Genomic DNA, 27,354 nt, shown 5'->3' with positions numbered 1-27,354 from the left:
GGGGGGGGGGGGGCATTTATACACATTTTAATGGGAAGGTTTAGATATACCCTGAGATTTGGTATATGGGGGACCAGTACATTTTTAAAGTGATCCTCAGTGGGATTATAGAAATCACAGAAGCAAAAGAGGTTTGAAGAATAAATCATATCAAGAAAAGTTGATTGTTCTCAAAGGAATAACAAAACACTCCAGGGAGACTGGGATAAAAGAAAGACAGATTGAGAGAGAGGATGGGAATTAGCAGAACCTTGCACCCCTGAGAGACCAGAAATTAACAGAATAACAATGAGAAATGACCACTGCTTGCAGTGACCGCTGAAAAAGGAGCTCAGAACAGGCTGGGCTTCTCTGTCTCCAGTCCTCCTCCTCCAGTAGACCACAAACTTGCTGAGGTCAGGAGTCATGTCTTCCACTGACCCTCCATCCCCACCAGTGGTCTGGTTTATTCTCCACAGAGCAGCCAAAGTAATCCTTTTAAAAGGTAAATCTGACTGTGTCTTCCATCTGCTCAAAAACAAAAATCTTGAATAAAGGGCAGTAGTCTTATAGCTTTCTACAATGACCTGCATGGTTTGACCTTTGGCTAAATTTTACCTCTCATCTGTCCCCCATTCCCTCACACTTTGGTCAGTCACAGTGCCCTTTACAATGTCCACTGAGCTTGCCAAGCTGGCTGCTGCTTCCCAGCCTTGGGACTTGCTGTTCTTTTGGGCTAAAGGGATCTCCTCCATATAACCATGGCTTGATCTCTCTCTTTATTCAGTTCAGAGTCCTGTTAGAGTGCCACCTCATCAAGGATGGCTTCTTCACCTGAAATAGTTCCCATCTGTCACTCCAACACCTCTTGTCGTTCTATGTCTCCTTACTCATCTCTATTTTTCTTTAGAATGCTTACCAATTCCTGGAGTATGTGCGCGCTCTCTCTCTCTCTACATACATACAAACATAAACATACACACACGCACATGTAGGTAAATGTGTGTATATGTGCGTGAGCACAATTTCCATGAAAAGAGGGATTTTTTTTTTCTTTGTTCACTGTTATACCATAAGTGCTCATAAGACACTCATCAGACAGCCAGAGGACCTGGATTTTAACCTTGGCTCTGCTGTCAACCTTGAATCCAGCACTTGTGGATTATGCCAACATCTTCCCACCGAACTGTGCCATCACCATAACCTCATTCTGAACCACTAGTAAAGATTCTTTAAGAAAAGTAAGACAATAATGGGCAGTTTAGAGGTAAAGAGCTGAAGTTATAATCAATGGAAGGTGATCTCTGGCTATGGAGTAACATCTCTGGGTATTTGGCCCTACATAGAAAGAGACTCCGGTTGCCATTTACATTCATGGGTACATCTAGTTATTGTTTACTTAATTCATAAGCTCACAGAACTCTTCTCTTCAGGATGAAGCCTAGAAGGATTACAGTAAATCAAGAGTATAAAATACTCAATCTGTTTATCAACCCTTGTTTCTATGGTTTCAAATAGGATTTGCTGATGCTAAGCTCTGAGATAGGGGTGACCTGCATTGCTGTTTGCAGATGGCACTAAGTCACACCACAAGAGGCACACAGTTGATTCCAAGGGATTTGTTATCCTTTCCAAATAACTAACTTCACTTAATAACAACTATTCCTATTTCTAAGATCTGAAGCATAGTGAGTGCTAGTCTTGATATAGTCTATTTATAGATCTGATAAGATAGAGACACATTTTCCTTTGCAAGACAATAAAAAGAAATCGGAAGGGAAGAGAACCAATATTGAATGCCTACTAAGTATATGAACTGGAGATAAAATTTTGAGAGTCATCAAAATATAGAAGGAAATGAAGCCAAGAATGTAGATGGGACCACGGAAAAGACCACAAAGAGAGAAGAGGTCCAAGAATGTAGCTGTGATGAACTTTGTTGTTAGTGATAGAGAAAAGGATCATAGGCCTGAAAAGGAGATTAAGAAATAGTCAGAGATACAGAAGTAAAACTGGGTGAGGGTGACATTCTGGAAAGCCAAGAAAAGAGAGTGTGGGAAGGAGAAGGAGTGATCATTGGTGCCACATGGGGCTGAGAGCTCAAGGAAGGGGACTCGAAGACATCCTGTGGTCGCCGAGGACCTGAACAGTAAACGTTTCAGGGGCCGATGGTGACAGAATCAAACTGGAGTGGGCAAGGGAGGAGTGAGGAAACTGACCAAGAGTTCAGGCAATGCTTTGGAGAAACTTAGCTCTAAACAGAGGGGAAAATACAGAGAGGTAGTTGGAAAGCGGGATGAAGTCAGTTGGCATGTGAAGAGACGTGGGATGTAAATCCAGTCTGACTCTAAGATTGAATTCTATAAATTACTGCTTCTGGACCACCCTACGCTGCTGTTTCTCTGGGTTTACATGCTATTCCATAAATCCTCCCTTTCTTCCTATTTTCAATCAAAACTACTCACATGAGGTTCAGCTACAGAAGAAAGTTCTGGACATTTTGAGTATTTCATTGCAAAGTCTAACCTATCCCTTAGATTTGAGTTGAGGTCTAAGATCTTCAGAGACTGGCATTTCCATTGTCTATTTTCATCCTCATAACACCTGGAAAATGAATTAATCAGGGTGGGATTATTGTAATTTTATAGGTGAGGAAACTGAGTCACCAAGACATTGATGGCAGAATTGGTACCAGAAGCCAAGACCTCAGTCCAGTGTTCTTGCTACTCCATGAGAAGGTAGGCAGGTGATGGATGACTGACATCTGCCGCTTAACCCTAGAACAATCCCCTCCAAAAGGTCCCCCTCTTTTATAATCATTAGTAATAGTGGTAGAAGTAGTAGTAGTGGTTGTTGTCATTGTCGTTGTACGGTTTACAAAGCCTTTCCAAATACATTGCTTCTGTAAACTCAAAATAAATTCTCAGAGCTATCCACGGCTGGTTCTCTCATGTCTACTATCCCATGTTTTGATAAGGAAACTAAGGTTCAAACAACTATGTATGTGGGAGCTGAGATTTGAATCTAGACCTCTAAACTCTACATCTGTGCTCTTTCCTTTGGGTTAGAGGTTTTAAAATGCTGGATCCCCTCAAGAATTTGATAAAAGCTATGGCCCCTCTTCCCAGAAACGTACGCACAAGTATATAATCAACAAAACTCTGCACACAATTAAGGGGTTCCCTGGTGATCTGAGGTTAGGCATCCCTCTTCTAGGTTATGTGGTCTCTAAGCCAACTAAAGTGCTAGTTATTGGCTAAGTGGTATGACCCCTGTAGATGGTAATGACATTGTAACTAGAACCTCCTAGAAGGGAAAGCTCATGAAACTTTTCTCAAACTCCTTGGTGGGGTCAATCCTCCTCTACACCCTGATGACACAGTGTTTATATTTTAGTCAGTATGCACTTCATTCTGCTCTGTGCAGGTGTGCCTCCCCATAAGAACAGACGTCCCTTGGTGGAATGGAAATGTCTAAAACGAGTAACTACAACAATTTTTATCACTACCACTACCATTTACTGATTACTTATTATAGCTCAGCAATTGTTGCTATATCCCAGACACTATGTGAATTCATTTAATTTTCTCAACAACCTTATGAGGTGTTTACTGCTACTATTTTCCTGTACAGTGAAGTACTAAGGCACAGTGAGGTTAAGTACATTGCCCAGGGTAACAAGCTACTAAAGGGTGCAGCTGAGACAGGCAATTTGGCTCCAGGATCTAGGATAGTAACCTCCACCTTTGACTAACTCCCTTTTGCCAGGTACTAGCTACATGAATGGGGTTTCTCTGAAAATATTATAAAATACCTTACTTTTGTTAAAAAGCCCAACCACTAAGCATTATTATCATGAAATTCATTCAATAATTATTCTTCAAGCTTCTTATTTCAAAATAATTTCAGATTTACAGAAAAATTGCAAAAATAGTATGCAGACTTCCCCTATACTCACCATCTAAGAAATTAACATAAATACAGTATTATTACTAATCTCCATACTTATTTGAATGTTGACAGTTTTCCCCACTAATGTGCTTTTTTCTGGCCAAGATTTAACCCATGATCATACACTGTTTCTAGATGTAGTAGCATCTTAGTCTCCTCAAATCTGGGACAATTCTCTAGTAATTCCTTAAGCTTCCTAATCTTTGAAGCATATTGGCTAATAATTTTGTAGAAATTACTTAGGTTAATTCTTTTCTTTCCCAAACCCCCATTAGTATGATCATGTTATTTAGTATTAATACAATAGGTTCATTTTTTTCACTGTTTGTATTTCACCCCCACCACACACATCCATCCATCTATCCATCCATCTATCTATCTATCCATCTATCTATCTATCCTTTATTTATTTTCAGGGGGACATGAAGCATCATCATGATTCTAAGAGTATGAGTTGTATAAACAGGTATATTCAAAGAAGTGTCGCTCCCTCCTACTACCCTGTTCCCATTTCCCCATTATTTCCATCCCATTCCTACCCCACCTCCTATAGGTAACAATCTCATTAGTTTCTTGTTTAACTTCCCTATATTTCTTTTGCATAAATGAGTAGATACACATATATTTTCTTATATCACCTTTTTACATAAAAAAGAATATATTATAAACACTCCTTTATGGACTTCCCTGGTGGTGCAGTGGTTAAGAATCCACCTGCCAACGCAGGGGACATGGATTCGAACCCTGGTGAGGGAAGAACCCATATGCCGAGGAGCAACTAAGCTCGTGTGCCACAACTACTGAAGCCCACGCACCTAGGGCTCATGTTCTGCAACAAGAGAAGCTACCACAATGAGAAGCCCACGTACCACAATGAAGAGTAGCCCCCGTTGGGCTTCCCTGGTGGCGCAGTGGTTGAGAGTCCATCTGCGGATGCAGGGGACACGTGTTCGTGCCCCGGTCTGGGAGGATCCCACGTGCCGCGGAGCGGCTGGGCCCGTGAGCCATGGCCGCTGAGCCTACGCATCCAGAGCCTGTGCTCCGCAGCAGGAGAGGCCACAACAGTGAGAGGCCCGCGTACAGCAAAAAAAAAAAAAAAAAAAAAAAAAGAGTAGCCCCTGCCCACCACAACTAGAGAAAGCTTGTGTGCAGCAACAAAGACCTAACATAGCCAAAAAAATAGTAAATAAATAAATAAATAAATAAATAAAATACTCTGCTTTCTGCACTTAACAATATATTCTAGAAATCACTCCTATCAGTTACTATCCTGTTTCACAGATGAAAAGACAGGTGTTGAATAACTTGCCCAAGGTCACATAGTTATTAGGGAGAAAAACTGGAGTTGAATCCAAGAAACTCTGACTCAAAAAATCCATGCTCTTTCTTTTATGTCAGAGCTTCTCAACCATGATTACTGGCATATTCTTGGAGGATCTCTAGTTTTTTTTGTGAATTCTCTTAGATTGTTTTGAAAATTAATACATGTATGTCCTGGATCATCCAGATGACTATCTTATAACCAAGTACTGCCAGGCATTTTCATTGCTCACCGGATCTGAAAATCATGCAGCTGTCTAAAGTCAGTGCCCCTAATGTGGTCAGGCATGGAAAACTGCAGAGAACAGAGAGAGCTGTTACCTGGCTGTGGCCTTGGCTTGTAGTTCAGGGAAGGCAGCATGGCCCTGCACCATGTGATCTATCTGAAAAACAAGAGAGATGGGTCAATTTTATAGCTTCTCTAGTCTATGTTAAAGCCAGAAGAAGATATATTAAAATGTCTGTTTCTTTCAATTCTTTGTCTACAGAGGATCCAAGAATATTAAAATGCTAACTCAGCAAGAGTGTCTCAGCTCTTTCAGAAATCTAGCTTTGTTTAACCAACTGCTGGCCTCTTGGATTTATAAAACAAAGAAGTTTAAAGAGAAGAACAGCAGGAAAAGAAACTCCCAAGGCTGAACTGGTAGAAGCAGGTAGTATTAGGTCCAAGAATGAGGTTTGACAGAGGCATGAGAAGGAGGTGTAACTCAGGGTAAATGAGGTAGAGGGGGGCCGGCCTGGGTGTTAAAAGCACTGACCTCTGGATGACATCATGTCCCCCTCCGGTTACCCCATGCTGTTACCCCAGGGCAATGTCAGACCTTGAATTATTCTCTGTGTCTTACTAATGGAGAAGTTGAGTGAAAGAGTCTAGGAGGAGGGAGTCCCAGTTTAAAAAACACAAAAAAGAGTTGTCCCAGAGCTGTCAAGAGAATCTCCCCTGACTGAGAAGTTATCGCATGGGAAACTGGGACAGAGCTCTCCAAGGACAGAAATGTCTGAGCTCTGCAGGCAACCATCTTTTCATTTGAAATTCCGCGTCTAGGATTTATTCCTTAATCCACTCGGTGGCTCTAAACAAAATAATATGCACTATGCATCAGGAAGGGATGTGTTTCCCCATGCTGTGACTCTGCTTGCTAAAACACACCCAACAATGGGCTTGAGTTGAACCTCGTCTGTGTATTGTCTCAACGTTTACATGAATCTCCAAAACAACCATTCTGATCTATTTATTTTCATTCAAACTACGAACAGATGGGTTATTGTGGCCTCATGGAGATAGTTTCTCTGAGCATGCTTCCTGAACATCAGGTCTGTGTAAAGAGGACGAGATTTTTGTTCTGGAGTCACCGAGGCTGGGTCTGGGTTCTGGCTCTGATACTAACTAGCTATGTGACTTTGTGCAAGTCACTTAACTGCTCTGAGCTTCAGCGACCTCCTCTCCCCCTTACCCCGTCCTAGTCTCCTTTTAAAACAGGATTTCTGTGACACAGAGCATGCCTATCATAATGCCAACAACAGAATAAATGATATCACCTAAAATTTATTGACTCATTTACCATATACCAATACTAAGCTATGCATTTTACATACATTATCTCATTTATTTCTTACAACATTCCCATGAAGAAGATACTATTAGCCACCATGGAGATGAGAAAACCAGGACTAGAAGAGATTAAGTAACTTGCCTAAGGTCATAGGGGAGTAAGTGACAGATCTAGGTCTCAAACTGAGGTCTCTCTGTATCTAAAGTCCTTGGTCTTAACTACCATGTCACATTGTCTACTCAACTTCCAGGTATAAGTTGTCAAATTCCATTTGTGTAGAAATGTGTCAAGATAATACCAAAGCAAGTGGTGATTTCAATGGAAAGAAAATCATCCAGGTTTTGAATATTTACTTGCTGAAGGTTCAGTTTTGGGTTACTGCAATGAGGCATAGTTTGGACCTTAAAGAGTTTGCAATCCAGTCGGAGCATCACAATGAAGCCACTGGCATCAATAATGGATAATTAAAGCCATTACTTGATATGATGCTAGTTTCTATGGGAAGTGCTTTAGGAGGTCAGAGAAGGGAGATTTAAATGAGCTTCCTGGAGGAAGCACAGAAGCTAGCATGTGTCCCACATGCATGAATGCAGTTATTTGGTATTTACCAAAAGCCTAATACACCAGGTACTGGGACTAGGCTCTGGGATAGAGTGGAAAATAAGAAATACATACAACAGCATAAAGCAAGAAGTTAATAATTTGGCAATTACTGTATAGTTGTATATATAATATTTGGCAATTATTATATAGTTGTATATATAATAATTGCCAAGAAGAGGCAGTTTGGAGGAGTAAAGGGCTAGAGGCAAGGGATACCAGAAAGGAGGCTGTGATGAGTAGAGATATGAAGATGGAAGACAAATCTGGGTATAGACAGTAAGAAGACTGGTCTAGCCCTGAGACTGGCATATCATAGATGCTCAATAAGTATTTGTTGGATAAATGTGGGATGTACAAACCATAATGGACCACATGCCCACAGAATACCATGTACTTCTTGGGAGCACTTACCACGCTTTATATTTGTGTCTGTTTGTGTGGGGCACACATTGGTCAGAGGGTAACTGTATGTTAAATTAGAGAATAAATAAAGTGGTGAAAATATGGATGCATGAGGAGGGTATGGACACACAGTGGTTCTTAAAAGTCAGATAAGTGACTATTGTTTTACTGAATTGTAGGCCACAGGAAATTATTTCGATTTGTGGAGCAAAATAATGACAAGTTAAGGAAAATTAACCCAGTAGGGTATGTACAATGGGGAGATGACTAGGCACAGAGGGTAGGAAACACAGACAGGGCTCAGAGGCTGACATTGGGAATACAAGGCACGAATGTCCCCTGTCCTTGCTCTATTGCAGCATTTACCAAGTTCTTCAATAACTATTAGTTTATATGTCTATCTCTTACCTTACGCTCTGAGCTCTTTTAAACCAAAAGCCTCATTATTTCCCATTCTTCAGTGCCTACAATGCCTGGCATCACAAAAGAATGAATGAGACACACATTTTGAAGAAAATAAAACAAAACTTAGTGACTGAATAGTTACAGAGCATAAGAAAATCAGAGTGAAAGGATGACTTTGAACTTCTGGGTCTAAGAAAAGGAAATGTGGTCATTTTAATCATGTCTTTTTATTTTTCTGTACTTGTGATGCTTTGGGATCTGGGGCCCTGTTGACCCTGGAGAGACTGCCCTTTCCAGGGCTAGCCCATTCCTAGAGATAGTAAAGGACTCCAATGGCCTGTGAGCATGCCTTTCATATGCAAACTAACTAATACAGAGCACACCTCCTCTATTTCCCTGCTCTAATCACCCCAGAGCCAGGTACCAGACAACTAGGGACAACCTTAGTGTTTCCCATTTGGCCCTGCATGGTTTAGTCAGCCCCCTCTTCTTGAGAACTGTGAGTAACAAACTATCCTTTCAGTGGCAATCATCTCCTGATCTGCTGGCCTCATCATACCTGAATAATAATAAAATCTACATTTTAAGACACTAGCTGAAAACATGGGCTTTGGAAACAGACTTAGGTTCAAAACTCATGGTCTATACTTATATTTTCTGCTACCTAAGTTACTTGACCTCTCAGAGCCTCTTCTCTTACAACTGTAAAACGTGGACAGTAAAATTTGCTTTGCAGGGAAGGTTGCAGTGAGTGATATACAGGTGGCTTTTAGATCGTAACACCTATTATTAAAGAGAAGGAAGTACTACCAAAAGAGTAAAAATGGTTGGAAGAACAAGATCTTAAAAGGTCAGCTGCAGTTTTTTTTTTTTTTTTCCTCACAGCATCTGATGGCAAAGGCCCACCCTGATTAACAAAGAAGGAGCCAGTTTGTCAAATAACTGAGTACTCATTTCAAAAGCCTGGAGTGCCTGTTCCAAGGGTTGATCTTTCTACTTCGTTCTCTAATGCATTTAGCACAGTATAGAAGATCACAGCGTCCCATTAAGTGGTTATTTGTTTCCCAATGAAATAACAAGTGTGACCACAATAACTATATTTGCCAAGTGGCTGCCTTAGAAATATATAGACAGAACTATCCTGACTCTATGACTCTTTTCTTGTTTCCTCCATCTTCTGAGGTTTCAGCTGAGAGCTGGCAGCTGTAGGAGTAGGCAGAAAAGGCTACAAACTATTTGGATAGGTAGGAAGCTTAAGCTGAGTGGAGTCAGATCTTCTTCAGGATGGCTTTCAGGTCAGGATCAAGAGGAAAAGGCCATCTCACAATACATAACTAGAATTGTGGGGATTTTTGGCATTTCCTTATTAAGGTGGCACCTGCATTTGGAACGTGGGAAAAATAGAAATGCAATACAGTATAACACAGAGATCATACATGGGTAGTATGAGGTGGCATCTGGACCACAGATGTATTTTACGTGGGATATATAATGTGTTTTAAAATAAGCCAATATTTTAAAACTGGGAGATTTCACTTTAAGTCCAGATTTTGGTTTCTCTTGAAGAACTGGTGAATGTAAAACACTGGGTCACCGTATTCCCCCATGGCAAGGGTCAGCTGGAGCTGAGTGGTGACTGATCCCTTCAGACAGGCCTGCACCCTCCAGTTTGTGAGAGGCACCACCACTCAATTTATCATCATGATGGCACTAATGTTTTACTTGTAGTAGCAATCTATTTCTCTATGCCCGTCTCTCTGTCAAAGGAGGGAACATGGAATTCAGCCCAAGAGTACTGAGAGTTGAAAAAAGAAACTTCTCTGTAGAAGTAAGAAATACCTCTTTGCCTGGTCTGTTTATTCATTTATGCTGTCTGTTTGACTCCTTTAAGCATTTATGTTTCTTGACCCTTGATATGACGGAGAGAATGCAGACAAGGACTCCTGAGACCTGAGCTCAACTCTGGCTCAGGGCACGACCTTGGACAAGACCATTTCTAATTCTCTCTCTAAAACACTGAATAAGTTAATATGACAAATAGGCAAGAGTTTGTAAAATTACACAGAGAATTGCACCGCCTGAGATAGCAAAACCGTTGGAAAAGAGTTTACAGGCATGAAAAACACATCACAAAGGCAAATTTTATATTTAAGAATTTTAGGTTCCATGATCATTTTGCTAAGACAAAGCTATCTTATTGCTTGATGGGTTTTTCTCTATTAAAATCAGTTTTATCTATTAGTCTTTTTTTTTTTTTAATAGGAGATGGAGCAATCTGCTCTTTTTAAAAAATTGTATTTATTTATTTATTTTTGGCTGCGTTGGGTCTTTGCTGCTGCACGCGGGCTTTCTCTAGTTGCAGCGGTGGGGGGGGGCGGCTATTCTTCGTTGCGGTGCGCGGGCTTCTAATTGCAGTGGCTTCTCTTGTTGTGGAGCATGGGCTCTAGGCACACGGGCTCAGTAGTTGTGGTTCATGGGCTCAGCAGTTGTGGCTCGTGGGCTCTAGAGCACAGGCTCAGTAGTTGTGGCACACGGGCTTAGTTGCTCTGGGACATGTGGGGTCTTCCTGGACCAGGGCTTGAACCTGTGTCCCCTGCATTGGCAGGCGGATTCTTAATCACTGTGCCACCAAGACTATCTATTAGTCTTGAGGCTGTCTTTTTCCTTCTTTATAGGTAAAACAATCATTAGGCTCAGAGCAATGTTCATCACTTGTGACAACTGCTTTGTATTTACCTGTAATGTCACTTATTCATCTAAGCTATTTCAACTCTTTGCTTACCTAATCTTCTTATCTCAAAGCATAAACATTTTGCCTGATTTTTTCCCAGCTTTGAGATTCTCATGAAAATCTAATGAAAGAAGGAAGCCCAATCTAGACAATTTTTTTTATACTGCTGGAAAGGACTGCGAGTTTCAATACTGAACAGTTCCTAGGAACAACAAACATTCCTGAGAGGAAAATATAAACTATGTGTTTTGTGTTCTTTTTTTTTTTTTTTTACAACTTTAATATAAGCTTTACATAGGACAATTTCTCTTACAAGTTGATCAATTCTGATTTAATGCAGGGCTAGTTTAGTCAATTTCATTCACCATCAAAATTGGTGGCTTTGTTCATTTTTACAGTTTGTTAGTTCACTTATTCATGAAACTAATGTGATATATGTCTACTTTGTGCTAGGCATCATTCTAATAATTCAGGATACAAAGACAAATAGAAGTCATCGCTTTCACAAAGCTCTGCCTTATGAAGGGAAAATGGGTATCCCAAAATTCAAATATAGTCTAGCCTGATATGGTTTTATAGATTTAATGAATGATAATTGAACACCTACTCTGTTCTGGTCATAGTCAGTAAGCACAGGGGATTCAGTAGCAATTAAGGTAGGTGTACTTTCTGTCCACTCAGATTATATTCTATTGACATATAGAGTCAAAAATACATATAATAATTAAAGATAGTGATTAGTTCTTTGAGGGAAATAGATAAGTTACTGTAATATGAAAACTGATTTTAGATAGAGGGTTCAGGAAAGACCTGAGGGTGAAATTTAAGCTAAGACATGGAAAAAAAAAAAAAAAAAGAAAGAAAAGAAACAACAATTTCCAAGTAAAGAGAATGACAAATGCAAAGATTCTGTAGTAGCAAAGAGCTTCATATGTCCTAGGAACTGACAGGAGTCCAGTGAGACTAGACTGGAGTAAGTAAGTAGGAAACTTGTATAAAATGAGGATAGAGAGGTAGAAAGTGGAGAAAATCAAGCAGGCCATGGCAAAGGCTTTAGATTTTATTCTAAGTACAATGAGAGGATACAGAAAGATTTTTTTAAATTGAAGTACAGTTGATTTACAGTATTTTGTCAGTTTCAGGTTTACAGCATAGTCATTCAGTTATTTTTTTCTGATTATATTCCATTATAGGTTATTACAAGGATTGAATATAGTTCCTGTGTTATACAGTAAATCCTTGTTGCTTATCTATTTTAGGTTATAGTAGTTTGTATCTGTTAATGCCATACTCCTAATTTGTCCCTCCCTCCATAACTTTGGTAGCCATAACTTTGTTTTCTATGTCTGTGAGTCTGTTTATATTTTTCATATATATTAATTTGCATTATTTTTTAGATTCTACATATAAGTGATATAGTATTTGTTTTTCTCTGTCTGATTTACTTCACTAAGTATAATATTTTCTGGGTCCATCCATGTTGCTGCAAATGGCAATATTTCATTCTTTTTTATGGCTGAGTAATATTCCATTATATATATATATACCACATCTTTTTAAGCCAATCACCTGTTGATGGGCACTTGGGTGGTTTCCATGTCTTGGCTATTGTAAATAGTGCTGCTATGAACATTGGGGTGCATGTATCTTTTTGAATTAGAGTTTTCTTTTTTCTGGATACATACCCAGGAGTGGGATTGCTAAATCATATGGTAGCTCTATTTTTAGCTTTTTAAGGAACCTCCATACTATTTTCCATAATGGCTGCACCAATTTAAATACATTCCCACCAACAGTGTATGAGGGTTCCCTTTTCTCCACACCCTCTACAGCATTTATTATTTGTAGACTTTTTGATGATAGCTATTCTGACTGCAGTGAAACTGGAACACGCCCTCACACCATATACAAAAATAAACTCAAAATGGTTTAAAGACCTAAATGTAAAACATGACACCATAAAAATCCTAGAAGAGGACATAGGCATTCTTTGACATAAATCGTAGCAATACATTTTCTTAGATCAGTCTCTTAAGGCAAAAGAAATAAAAGCAAAAATAAACAAATGGGACCTAATCAAACTTCAAAGCCTTTGCACAGCAAAGGAAACCATCAACAAAACAAAAAGACAACCTACAGAATGGGAGAAAATATTTGCAAATGTTGTGACCAATAAGGGATTAGTCTCCAAAATATGCAAATAGCTCATAAAACTCAATATCAAAAAAGCAAACAACCCAATCCAAAAATGGGCAGAAGACCTAAATAGACATTTTTCTAAAGAAGACATACAGATGGGCAACAGAAGGCTTTTAATTAGGGAAGAAACATAATCTTATTTTCTTATTTGCTTTAAAAGAAATCATTCAGGAGTTCCACTTCTTTTTTTTTTTGCGGTACGCGGGCCTCTCACTGTTGTGGCCTCTCCCGTGGCGGAGCGCAGGCTCCAGATGTGCAGGTTCAGCGGCCATGGCTCACGGGCCCAGCTGCTATCCGACATGTGGGATCTTCCCGGACCGGGGCACGAACCCGTGTCCCCTGCATCGGCAGGTGGACTCTCAACCACTGCGCTACCAGGGAAGCCCCACTTCTTTTTTTGGAGACTTTTGATTAAATGTTTATTCATTTTAATTTTGCCTTTTTAAAAATTCTGAAGCCAGTATATTGTTTTTTCCACATCTGAAATATTTTTCTTTTTTTTAAAAGTTTTATTTTATTATTTTTATACAGCACGTTCTTATTAGTTATCTATTTTATACATATTAGTGTATACATGTCAATCCCAATCTCCCAATTCATCCCACCACCACCACCCCTCTGCCCAGTTCCACTTCTTGAAATGGCTAAATAGTTCTTATCATATGAATTCTTTCCCAGATAACAATTATAAATGCTGATCAAAATATATCAAACAATTCTCTGAAGATACTGGAAAGTGACCAAAGCCAGGTAGAAACTGAGAAGGAATAGACACATTGAAGGAAAAAACAGTTTTATATGTGTTTCTTGATTTTACAGATTTTTGCCTGAGGGCAGGCCCTAATCAGTGCCATGCAGGACAGCTAATACTCAGATAGACAGAAATATGCAGTCTTCATAGCTAAGAAATGAGAGGTCAGAGTTCAAGGCCACCATAGCAACTAGAAAATAAAAGGTAGGGAGATCTCAGAAAGGAGAGAGACATAGAAAGGGAGCTCAACACTATGCATAAAGGTTACCTTAATCTCTGGATGATCTCTGAATTACATAATAAGTAGCCCAACTAAGGCTTGAAGAACTCAACAAAGGAGAGACAAAACTTGGTGTTTGAGTTGTCATTAAATTACCTGCTTAAAAAAAATACTCTTCAGAGAAATAAGAATAATCCACTGTCTCTACAATACATCAATTATAATGTTCAAGATATGAGTCAAAATTACTAGACATATGAAGAAACAGGAAAATGTAATTCTTACTTAAGAGAATGGCCATTTAATGGACAATAACCCTGAGATAACACAGATGTTAAAATTAGAAGACAAGAATTTTAAAGCTAGTAATTTAACAATGCTTAAGGATGTAAAGGATAACACTCTCATAACTAATAAACAGATAGGAAATGGCAAAGAAATGGAAACGATTAAAAAGTAGAAATTCTCGTATTGATAAATATCTGAAATGTATGGGTCCATGAGCTGGTTGGAGATTGCAGACAGAAGAGTCAATGAACTTGAAAAAAGACCAATAGAGAGTGTCTAATTGAGAGAGAGAGGGAGAGAGACAGACAGAGAAAGAGGGAGGAATATTGGGGGGAATAAAAAAACCCCAAAGCCCTCAGGGGCTATGGGACAATAGCCAAAGGTCTTAAAAATGTGTAATTGGAGTCACAGTAGGAGGAGTAAGAGCAAATAGGGCAGAAAAGACATTTAAACATATACATGCTAAAGATTTCCCAAACTTGGTGAAAGACAGGAATTCAAGAAGTATAGCAAACCTGGGGGAGGAAGGATAAATTTCCAAAACACAATATCTGGGCACACCATAATAAAAACTAAGATTAAGGGAAAATCTAAAAGTAGCCAGAGGAAAAAAATACACTGTACATAGGGGAAGAACAAAACAAATGATGTTTGACTTCTCATAAGACACAATGGTGCCAGAATACAATACACTGACATCTTTAAGTGTTGAAGGAAAAAAAAGAAAACTAAGAAGGTGTGTTTTTGTTTGTTTGTTTGTTTGCCAGTAGACCTGCAACAACTAAAGAAATGCTAAAGGAAGTTCTTCAAGCTGAAGGGAAATACCAGGTGGAAGCTTAAATTTTCATAAAGAAATAAAAAAACAATGGAAATGGTAAATATGTAGGTAAACACAAAAGATTATGCTTTGTTTCTCAGAACTTTTTTGAAATATGTGTGACTGTTATGGACTGAATTGTATCCTTTCAAAATTCAGATGTTGAAGCCAAACCCCCAATACAACTGCATTTGGAGATGGAGACATTATGGAGGTAATTAAGGTTAAATGAGATCATAAGGTTGGGGCCCTAATCTGATAGAATTGGTGTCCTTATAGGAAGAGTAAGGTAATTAGGAAGCTGTGCAGGAATCCAGGTGGGTGTACAAAAAATACAGTGAAAGCCTGGGCAGGAGGAGAGAACAGGGAGGCATCTGTTTATGTAGAGCTGGTCTTTGTATCCATGAAGTCATTCCAATTAGTTAATGTGAGATGCTGGGGACACACCTAAGTCTATATACCTAGATCTTGTCAAGGCTGATACACATAAGTTTCTCTCTCATGGCCTTACAAAGCCTGCCAACTATATGTGCTTTAATACACTTGATAAGAAAGTCACACTAACTGATACAATAATTGCTTCTCAAAGAAGTCTATAAGAGAACTGAAAGAAAAATTCAGAAAGGCAGCCCTATAAAAGTCAGGTTCAATTCTGGAAAGATCTGGGGCTTCCAGTAGCTGACTTGGGTTTGAATCAAGGCACTCCCCATTTACAACTGTGAAGAGCTTGATCAAGTTACCTCACTGTTCTGAGCCTTAGTCACTAGTAAAACTGACCACATAGACATGCTGTGAAGATCAGATGAAATCCTGAATCTTCATGAGGGCCTCAATGTGTTGAGCATAGAACAGATTCTCCCAGTCGGCTGTAGGGGTAGTGCAATCTACTTTTATGTGCTACAATAAATTATAATTGTCAGTTCCATATCCGACTTTCCCACTAGATGATAAGCCACTGGAGGACAGGAATCATGTGTGACCATATTCTTGCCTGGCCCAGAGTAATCCCTCAGGAAATCTCTGTAACATGCTGGAAAGAGTGACTGACTAAATGAAGGGATGGCATCAATACCTCTAACCTGGACAGCACTGAGTACATGGCAAGCTCTTCATATGGAAGAGCTGGCTGACCCCCCCGAGGCTAGCCCCAGGCTGAGGGGCTTTGGTGATAAGGAAGGAGGCAGATAGGCACTTGCAATGCACCGATTCTAAAACTTCAAGAGCTAGAACCCTGCAAACATTATGACCCTGTGGCCCAAATTTATAAATTTAAATTCTGGCTTCAAAAAATTCAAAGGTAATTCCCCACCAAGCCCAATTGTCCCAGAAAGCCAATTTCACCATAGGGGCAGCTTAGGAAACTGTCTTAGGCTCTCTTACCCAATGCCTCCCCCAATAAAAACGACTTCAAGTAAGACAGAGAAGAGTGCTTGGAGAGAGGGATGGCTGAGGTCCAGTTGGAAATAAGCTTCAGCATCTGGACACAGTGACTGTACCAGTTGGTGCTCTGTGGAAAAAGCCTGGGCAAAAGTGATGGTTTTTGCAAAACTTTCTGGAGAGTGTATCAACAAGCACGAGACAATCTTTGATGGGTGTTTGGTGAACTGAAGTAAATCATCCATGGGAATGGGGTATGTGCCCTTCTAAGAGGAAATAAATAGCAGCAGCACAAGCTTGAAATGAGTGAAAAACAAGCCCAAATCTCAGACAGATGAAATTGCAAAGGCTCCAGAGCCAGAAAAGATCCTATCCTATTTTTTTTCTTCATCCTGAAGTTAACCAGATGGAGATTTTTTTTTAAAGTACCAATCTATTCATATACTTGGAATGAAGGATTTTGCTTTGTGATGGAAGATCTGTATTTAATTGTAAAAATGAAACAAAATATCTTTTTTCCAAATCTAGAGTTTAGATAAATTTTGTTTCTTTTTTTTTCCCTCTCTTCTTTCCCCTTCTTTACTTCCCTTTTCTTCTTCTATCTCTTCCCTTCTGCTTTAGATGATATATTTACAACTGCATGTTTATAATATATTCTGGACAATGTAATAATGGAGCAGCCACTTTCAGACACAGCTTATGAGAGAATATGTAAATATGAAACACGGAATAAAAGCAATGTAACTTCCTCTTATGGTGTTCTGTATGATGACAATAGGCTGTAAAACCGGTGATAAACCGGAATAAGTAAATGGAAAGGAAAGGTGAGTACCAACGGAAACAGGTAAAAAGGCCATTGACAGTGCATCAGGAATCTCTCCAGGCTGTGCTTGCTACCCTGAGTTTCAGTTCTTCATGTGTAAAATATGGATAATAACGGTACCTAACTTATAGGGGTATCAGAGGATTAAATAAAATAGGACATGAAAAGCTCTTGGAATTGAGACTGGGACATAAGTCTTCAAAATAAATATTAGGCATTATGATTATTATGAGTATCATTCAAGGATTAACACGATTATATATATATATATAAATCTTTCCCACAGGAAAATGTACTCAATAAGGTACAATTATTGTTGTTATTATTATTACCATCATCGTTGTTATTATTTTTATATCTCTTTATTTTATAGGTGGTTTCTGTCTCTTTGCTTGGCCTCTATGGACTGATGATTTATTGGACAGTCTGTTTTGTTCTTGTTTCAGATTTTGCCCCATTATGCTAACTTCTCAACTTCCTTAGATTTTGTTTTTTGTAACCCATGGGTAAGTCAGTCATACCCATTCCTATGTCTAATGAAACTCTATACATAGAACTGCCCTAAGTGGAACTCTACATGCAACTTCACTGGTTGATGATGCAAAATCAACTAGCTAGATAAAGGCCAGAAAGTCCCATGATTCTTGTCAAAAACCATAGTGGATTATTATGAATATTTTATCAATGGTCAGAAAAGGGTCATTTTTAAAAATTTAAATTCAGGCTTAGGAAACAGCCATAACAAATTCTTGTCCACCAAGATACATCATAATGTTTGGGCAAAGATGGCTTATATCCATAGCAACAGAGCCAACTCTGAGTCAAATACTGGTAAAAGCATTTCTAGACTGACACAGATGGTCAATTAGTAAACTAACTCTCTGAAAACCTGTTGATGGACACTTCATGGACAATGCATCCTGCACAAAGAGTTAGTTTACTGGATTGTTATCCTTGTTAAAAAAGACTCTGGGTTGTGTCTGTTATGACTTCTGGCTCTCCTAAAGGTAATTATACCATGATGTGGGCTTGAAAAGGGCTATGTTTCAGTAATGGGTATTCTATGTGTCATAGAAAGGGAGTGGATATTTAAGTGGAAAGTTGTGTAAATACATGACACTAGTTTAAATAGGAGACTGTAAAGTTTCAATCCCACTGTACCTTAGGCATAGAGTGATGACTTTTTCTTGACTTTTCTAGAAAAGTCTAATTGGTTATTAAGACCTATCAGATGTTATTTAATTTATATTCACTGTGCTTCCCTACTAGACAATGAGCTCCTTAAAACCAGGGACTAATGGGGGGACTAATTCATGTATCTCTACAGCCTGGCACAAGAGTGAAGACACAAAACATGCTCTTTGAATCCAGCCACCCACCTACGCGTGCATCAACTTTGAGAGAGAACTTGAGGCAGCTAAGAATAAAAGAGAAACACACTAAGAAATGGAAAATTAATGGTTATTTGTATCCATATCCAGCTTGAGATCAGATCACTTTTGATTTGGCTGGACATTTAGAAGAGCTGGTAGGGGAGCAGACCATAAACAGATGATTTCAATACAACATACTGAATGTGAGGCTGAGTAACTAAGCCTGGGTCTTAATGTCCCTTGCTTTCCACATTTAATCCTTCCAAGGTCTGCTGATCTCTTGACCTCAATTCTCAGTCATTATTGCCACTGTCCATTACTGCCAAAGTCCTCATGGCTTTTTGTCTGTGGACTAACCTATTAAAGCTGGTCTCTCTTCATCCAGCCGTGCACCCTCAGGCCTTCTTCCTGTCAGCTGCTAGCCAGTTTTTATAACAGAGATCTGACAACACCCGTCACTATTCCAATCTTTCACCTATTCTCTGTGGTCTACTACCTGAAGTTCAACTCCTTAGCATGTTTTACAGGGACTTCTTCTGTTTGGTCCCTGCCCGGCTCTCTAACTTTTATTGTAAATCATTCTTCTAAGAACAGTTTATGCCACAACTGAAATTCTGCAATTACCCTCAAATATGCCTTGCTATTTTTCACTCCCATGTCTTTGTTCCTATGCAAGTTCTCTTACCTAGAAGAATATCCCTTTCTTTGTCTGGTTGGTCCCTATTTATCATTAAGGCGCAGTACAAATGCTTTTCCCCCTGCAAAGAATTCCTGAATCTAGCTTTGTGTGAACTCTGTGCCTTGTACCTCTGGTATAGTACTCATCTCACTTTTATAGATCTTCTGGTTCCCTATGAGATGACCCCATGAATTCAACACATTTTCTCCAAGCACCTTCTACGAACCAGGCACTGAGCTAAATACAAAGAGAAGTATGATATAACCCATGGCTTTAAAGAGTGCGTAGATTTCTGGAAAAGACAGATTATCCCAGAATGTGCTAAGAACTGGAGTTACATCTTAAAGATCAAGTAAAACTAGCAAGTGATAAAGAACTCTCCGAGTAGGGAAAGAAGCACATACAAAGGCACAGAGAAGTAGAATAACAGGAGCCATGGGGAAGCTGGGAGTAGGGCAATCTGGCCTTAGGGACAAGTACATGGGTGAGACTGGAGGGGACAGACCACAAAGGGAATGATATGCCCAGAAAACTATCTGAGCTATGTCCCAAGGGCCACAGGGAACCACTGAAGGATTCTGGCTGGAGATTAACATAGTCCTTTTTACAAAGTAGAATATTACTCCCGTTGCCGTGAGAAAAATGGGTTGTTATGTGAAAGAAAGATAGGGGAGAAGATGGGTTAGTCATCAATGCCTGGATCAACATTTATTCCTTTGGCAAACACAGGCTGCATATGCTCCATATGTGAGACTTTATGCTAAGGAAAGTTAATTCTTCTGATGTAGGAGTCTGCAAATCTTCCAGATCCTGGGTATACGGGGAATGTGACAAAATGGACTAGTCAAGGGTGTAAAAACATTAAAGACCATACGAAGAAGTGTCAACTTACCAATTTTCCAGTAACGCTCTGGCCACCTTCATTCAGCCAGAACCCAGGGACCATGGCTGAGAAATAAGGGCCCCAGACTCCTGGTACAAAGATCGGGTTTTTGCTGATCTGGAAAGAAAGGGGCAAAGTATGTGAAAATATTGTTCCTCAAGGCTAGAAGGAGCCTCATCCTCCTCCCATGTGATGTTTCTATGACCACGGAATTCAGCTTCTTATTAAACACCTTTGATGGTGGGGAAGTTAGTCCTGACAAAGGACGGGCCTGGCTTCACCTCTGGAAACCTTTCTGATAAACTCATTCAGGTGTCAAGGTAGCAAAAGAGATCATTTTGGAAAGAAACTGATGCGACAGTCCCTGGCCAGCTCCCTCTCTGTGGTAGACTGATTGTAATAATGGTCCCCATTTTCTAGCCCTCCCTGCTTCCACCCACTGTGCAATATGATTTTGCAGCGCCTCTTGTTGAGAGGTGGGATCCCCACCCCTTGAGTCTGGGTCAACCTTGTGACTTGGTTCGGCCAACAGAATGAGGCGGAAGTGACACTGTGCACCGGTTTTCCAGGCCTAGGCCTCGACAACTGTGTGCTTCTGCTCTTCCTTCTCTCCCTCTGCCACAAGAACATGCCCCAACGAGCCTGCTGGATGGATATGCAGCAAGCTGAGTCAGCTCAGTTGTCACACGTGATGTTTCAGATACATGAGAGGGCCCAAACAGGATCAGCAAATCCTTGTAGTCAACCAGCAACTGGTGAGCCCGAATCACCAGAATTACCCAGACAATCGATAGACTTGTGAACAAAAATACATGTCCTTTTGTATACCACTAGGATTTTATGTTTGTTTCTAACCTAGCATTTTAATGGCATGAAATAGCTGATATATCCCCCTCCTTCTACAAACACTTATTAGACACCTAATAGCATACCATTTCTCTCAACTGGGTGCTGAGGACACAGAGATGAATCAGAAAGAGTTCTTGTCTTCAAGAAGCTCCTCATCTCAGGATAGTTAGATAAGTAAATAGTCAAGTAGAAAACAGTGTGGTCCATGGGATGGTAAAGACAAAACATAGAATACTGTGGAGGGGCACGGCGGGTGAGGAATGAAATGGTCCAGAGATGGCTTCTGAGAGAATGGGACATAAGCTTAGACTAGTAAGATTTAGCCAGATGAATTAGAACACGCATTCCATGTCAAGGGAATAGCTTGAACAAAGACACGCAGGTGAGAGAGATGCTCTCGTTATTCAAGATATGGCAACGTCTTTTTTTGGTAGCAGACCACGGAAGCCCATTAGGTGTTAGGAAAGGACATCAAGAGATGAACCAGGACAGGCAGGGATGGACCACCTGTTCACTCATCTGGAATGGCACGAGCTTCTCATCCACTCAGCAGGGATGAATGCTGAAGTGATATTATGGTTGTATTAAAAGGTAGGGAGGAAAAAGGAGTTAGGCACACTGGGTCTACTCCTGCATGTTTTGAGGCTGAGCAGAGAATCTATTCATTCATTTATTCTACAAATATTTATTCAGCCCTTACTATGCCAGGCCCTGGGGATATAGAAGTGAACTGAATATAACCATAATTTCTGCCCTCTTAAAGTTTATAGTACAGCACTTCAGCATATGGATAAACCTTCTTTAAATGTCTGAGCTCTAACTGTTCTGGTTTTCTTTTCACTAAATGAGTGATTCCTCAAATCAGCAAGAATTCCACCCTCCAAAGAGGAAGGGGGTGAGGGAAGGCAGGAGACTACACAATATTATCAACTTTAAACTTCGTCAAATAAAGGTAATTTATAAAGGGGTAAATTTAACACCTAAAGGAAAAATAATAATCTCAGGGGGAAAAAAAGGTTTGTTTGTTTGTTTGTTTGTTTTCCTGCAAGAAAAGACAGTTTAGCTTTCATTGACATATTCACTCATTCCTTTATGGGTTCAACAGATGTTTCCTGAGCTCCTACTGTGATCCAGGCACTGAAAGTATATGTAAACAAAAGAGCATAGTCTCCACATTCACGGAGCTGTTCTCTTCAGAGGGAGGCAGACTAGGGTGACCAATGATTCAGGTTTGGCCAGGATTCTCCTAGTTTTAGCACCAGAAGTCCTATGTCCTGGAAAACTCTCAGTACTAGGCAAAAGGGACAACTGGTCACCCTAAGATGGCTATCACACAAATATATAAATACAAACTGTGATAAATAAATGAAAGAATGTCAAAAGGTATTATAAGAGCTCATAAGTGAGGGACCTAATATAGTCTAGGGGTCAGATAAGGCTTTTCTGAAGAAGTGATATTTGAATTAAGATGAAAACATACATAGAAATTATTCAGGTGTGAGTGTATGTATATCTGTCTGTATTTGTATATATGTGTGTGTGTGTTTGTGTTGGTATATGATACAGAGAGCGTTCCAGACAGAAGCACACACTAAATGGTCTTCATTTTTGTCAGTCTGTCTTTGCCAATGGAAATTTTATCACATGCCACCTCTAGAAACTACTGCCCTATACTACACGCCCCAGCTGCTTTGGGGCGAATAAGACAGCCCATGCCAAGCACTTGGGATCCAGGGTTTGGACAGGTGGATGGATACCCACCAAAGTCAAGCCATCTCTTTTCATGCCCTGCACCCCTTCTCTTCCAGAACTCTTCCAGCACCATTAGACAGATTAGGTTCAGAGAGGTTGCATGTTGTCCACAGTCACACAGGTACTAAATGGCCGAGGTGGGACTTGAACTCAGGTAGATACTGGCCTCAAACCCCAGGATATGCTTTTTAAAAAACAAACAAACAGAACTTGTATACATAAATTGCTTAGGAGAGCTTTGCATCACCTCCCCCTACCCAAACCCCAAACCCCACGATTTAAAGATGTTCCTGCATCAGCTTTTGCAGAACTCCATTGGCAGACTGGGGCTCTGCTGCTCAGAAATGGCAGGTGAAGGCTCTGCCTGGCTCTGTCCAGAAATTTCTGAGTTGGCTCCTGCTTGTGCTCACTCATTTGGAATGGCACGTGCTTCTCATCAGACGTCATGACTGAAGCAAGGAAACAAGGACACAGAAATATGTTCCCCAGAGCACCTCCAATCACTCCCAAACTCTGGGAGAAAACAAGTAATAGTTTGTTTTGACAGAGAGAGAGAGTGAGCACATTAATCTATTTATGTGTGCTTTAATCCTTTGCAATAAACATAAATACTTAAAAATATTTTTGTGAAAGCTCTTTCCATGCTGATGGCTATCTTGGCCTGAAGGCTGCTCTGTGATCCAAAAGGAAGGAGCACATTTTACTCCACTAATGACAGGTGTCTGTACAGGACACTGACTTTCCAGCAATAATGTGTTGTTGGCAACAACAACAACTATGACTGACTGGGTACTTACTAAAGGCCATATTCTAAGCACATTGCAGGAATTAAATCACTTAATCTTCAGAACGACCCTAAAGGGAAGAGTCTATCATTATTCCTATTGTACAGATGTGTAAACTGAGGCAGAGACTTAAATAGCATGCCCTAGGTTATAAATATACAAAGCAGCCAGGCTCTATAGGTTCTGTATTTGTCTCTGCCAAAGTATGTCCCTGATTTTAGGCTACCATTGATTCTTTGAGTCCTTCATTTACTTTTCAAGGGCAGAAAGCAAAGGTTATTAGAGCCAACATAGACTCACTCAGATTGAACCAACCTCCTAGCCTTGATGACAAGTAGGTTAGGGAATCTTCATGAGCAAAAGGCTTTTGATAACTTTTCCCCCATACACTTGTGAAGAGCAGGAGAAAACAAGGGTTGAGTAAAAGATCTATTTGATTCTATCCTGACTACCATGTTCCAGCCAGGTGACCTTATAAAAGGTAATCTTTCTGAGCCTCAGTTTCCTCAGTTCCAAAATGGGAAGAATGATATAAATGTGGGAGGACTTTTGTGAAAATGAAATAAGCTGTCACATATAAACAGCTTATTATATGTTAAATACCAAGTAAACATTAGTTCTCCTTGAAATGAGGCTTGCATGATGGGACAGTCAGGTGACTGGGATGAATAGCCACATCCAAAAGTAACTGCAACCATTAAGGAGGTCTCTAGATTCATTCTATGTTTTATTTAGTCAATGGTCTTAATAATGAAGTAGAAGATGACAATACAGAAGCAAAGTTTGTATTTTCAGATGGTATAAACTTGGAAGGACTACTTATCGTGAGCCATGTCCAAATCAAGATTCAAACTTACTTTAAGAACTAGAACATTAAACAAAATACAGCAAGAAAGTAGTTAACATTTATTTGATCATACAGTTAAAATTCTGCACATAAAAGGTACCGGTAATATTCTCTTCCATAATATCCTTTTTCATGGGTGGTGGTACATGAGTATTCAATTTAGTATTGTTTAAAGTGTATGTAGACCTTTGACACATTCTTTAATTATGTGTGATATGAATAAAGTCATAAAAACCTGCAATAAAATAAAACATTTGGGACTTCCCTGGTGGTCCAGTGATAAAGAATCCGCCTTCCAATGCAGGGGATGCAGGCTCGATCCCTGGTTGGGAAACTAAGATCCCACATGCCGCGGGGCAACTAAGCCTGTGCGCCACAACTACTGAGCTTGCATGCCTCAACTAGAGAGCCCATGCACCCTGGAGCCCGCACGCCACAAACAGAGAAGAGAAAACCCGCACGCCACAACTAGAGAGAAGTCCACAGGCTGCAAGGAAGAGCCCACGCGTCACAACGAAAGATCCCGCATGCTGCAATGAAAGATCCTGCATGCCGCAAGGAAGATCCCGCGTGCCGCAACTAAGACACGATGCAGCCCAAAATAAATAAATAAATAAAATATTAAAAAAACAAAGCATTCGGTTGCACACTACATGCTAGGCACTGAGATCAGCAACAAGGTTATAAAAATAATAAGGTAAAATAACAACAACAACAATAATAATAGAAGAAGAAGAGAGACGAGGAAGGAGGGAGGAGGAGGGAGGGGGAAGAGGGGGGAGGAGCTGGAGGAGAAGAATTAACAATAAGGCATATGGCCCTTTTCCTCAAGGAGCTCCTAGTCAGGCTGGGCAGACAGAAGTGGAAATAAAAAAATTACAACCAAACATGCCAAGTGCTACAGTGAGGTGGGTGACAAGGGTGGTAGAAGCCCAGACTGCCTGGGAAAGGAGTGAGCACTTCACAGAGGTGGCCACATGGGAGCCAGGCCTTGAAGGACGAATAAGTGCTTCTTTAGGTAGAGAGGGAGGGCATCCCAGGCAGCAACGATCAGAGTCATGAAGCTGTGCAAGCATCTTGATTCTCATGAGGGCTTAAAGTTCCACATTTTACTTTATATAAAAGTTCACATGGTTTGAAGGATGGGTATATTTTTGCATTAACATATCCTACTGCTTGTCAAAGATTCAATTTTTAAAATACGGTGGCTGAAAAAAAGTCTCAGTGAAACCACCCTCAAAGTCAGGCAGTAAGAAGAAGAAATTATAGTATAGAAATAAGAAGAAGAAGGAGGGCTTCCCTGGTGGCGCAGTGGTTGGGAGTCCGCCTGCCGATGCAGGGGACACGGGTTCGTGCCCTGGTCCAGGAAGATCCCACGTGCCGCGGAGCAGCTGGGCCCGTGAGCCATGGCCGCTGAGCCTGCGCGTCCGGAGCCTGTGCTCCGCAATGGGAGAGGCCACGGCAGTGAGGGGCCTGCGTACCGCAAAAAAAAAAAAAAAAAAAAAAAAGAGAAGAAGGAGAAATAGAAATCAAATTGCTAACAGTTATTGTGGGCTTATTATGTGCCAGACTCTTCTAGGCTCTTTATAGACATTAACACATTTAATACTCATGACAACCCAGTGAGACCCAGTGAGGACCCAATGAGGTCCTATTATTATACATACTCCACAAATGAGGACATCTAAGCTGAAGGAGGTCAAATAGCTAGTAAATACGAGAGGAGTAATTACAAGATACAAGCAGGATCCAAGTTATTATCTACCAATTTATTTTTCTCTCTAGATCTGACTCTCCTTATCTATAAAATAAATGGATTGGACTAGAGATGTTTGAGATCTCTCTTGTCTTTGAGACTAAGATTCCGGGAAGTTGAGTCATTCTCCCCTAGCTGGCCAATCAGAACTCTCCAGCAAGCTATTTCAACACAGACTCTGCCCTCACATGCCCTGGGGCTCATGGGGTTGCATGGGGTTACCTCTTGGGGCTTCTGTAAGTATCCACTTTGTTCTACTACCTCTCTGACCTGTGGCCAAGATGACTGGGGGGTTTTCTTGAGTGCCAACTTCATGGGTTATATTCAATGGCTACTATCTATAACATCTTACATTAGCTGAGTAAATATTCAGCACATATTTATTGGATACAGACTGAGTTCAAACTACTATTTTAAATATAAAAAGACAGAAAGCCGCATAGCACAGGGAGATCAGATCGGTGCTTTGTGACGGCCTGGAGGGGTGGGTTAGGGAGGGTGGGAGGGAGGGAGACGGAAGAGGGAAGGGATATGGGAACAGATGTGTATGTATAACTGATTCACTTTGTTATAAAGCAGAAACTAATACACCATTGTAAAGCAATTATACTCCAATAAAGTTGTAAAAAAAAATAAAAAGACAGAAAGATGGGTGTCGAGAGCCATGTAAATGACATAATCCCTGTCCTCTCGAAGTTTACAATCTAGTAGGTATTGGAGGGCAGGATGGGCTGGGTAGTAACTCAGGTACCAAGGGACTTCTGAGCGTACATTTGCATTCAGACTTAGAATAACCCTACTAGTACATGGAGTCGAGCACGCACAGCCCGTTTTACAGGTGAAGACCCAGGGATGGGGACAGTAAGCAAACCACCCAGGATCACAAGGATCAGAAATGGTGGAGTTGGGATCAGAAGTCTCTATGTGCTCCTGCCTCTTTTCATGTCTGTGCCCAAGCTGGATCCATGAGTGGATGCCACTGGCTGACTTTGATCTAAGGCGATGCTGCTG

The 27,354-nt window shown here is 40.3% G+C and overlaps 1 protein-coding gene across 10 annotated transcripts in view; it reads right to left on the bottom strand.

Annotated features, from left to right (window-relative positions):
* FGGY (FGGY carbohydrate kinase domain containing) overlaps positions 1-27,354 on the bottom strand; it is a 422,773-nt gene that overhangs the window by 118,802 nt on the left and 276,617 nt on the right. For all 10 annotated transcript variants that reach the window (XR_014293288.1, XM_082612667.1, XM_082612663.1 and 7 more), the window contains 2 exons: positions 20,364-20,471; positions 5,572-5,633 (listed from right to left, as the gene is read on the bottom strand). Coding sequence is in view for 9 of the 10 variants with exons in the window: in XM_082612667.1 (XP_082468793.1) it covers positions 5,572-5,633; positions 20,364-20,471 (170 nt within the window). In the remaining variant the exon portion in view is untranslated. The remainder of the gene's footprint in view (positions 1-5,571; positions 5,634-20,363; positions 20,472-27,354) is intronic.

Source organism: Mesoplodon mirus, assembly GCF_964341445.2.
Source record: "Mesoplodon mirus genome assembly, chromosome: 3".
Classification (NCBI taxonomy): domain Eukaryota; kingdom Metazoa; phylum Chordata; class Mammalia; order Artiodactyla; family Ziphiidae; genus Mesoplodon; species Mesoplodon mirus.
The sequence above is the reverse complement of the archived record's forward strand: the minus strand, read 5'-3'. Positions and strand labels throughout refer to the sequence as shown.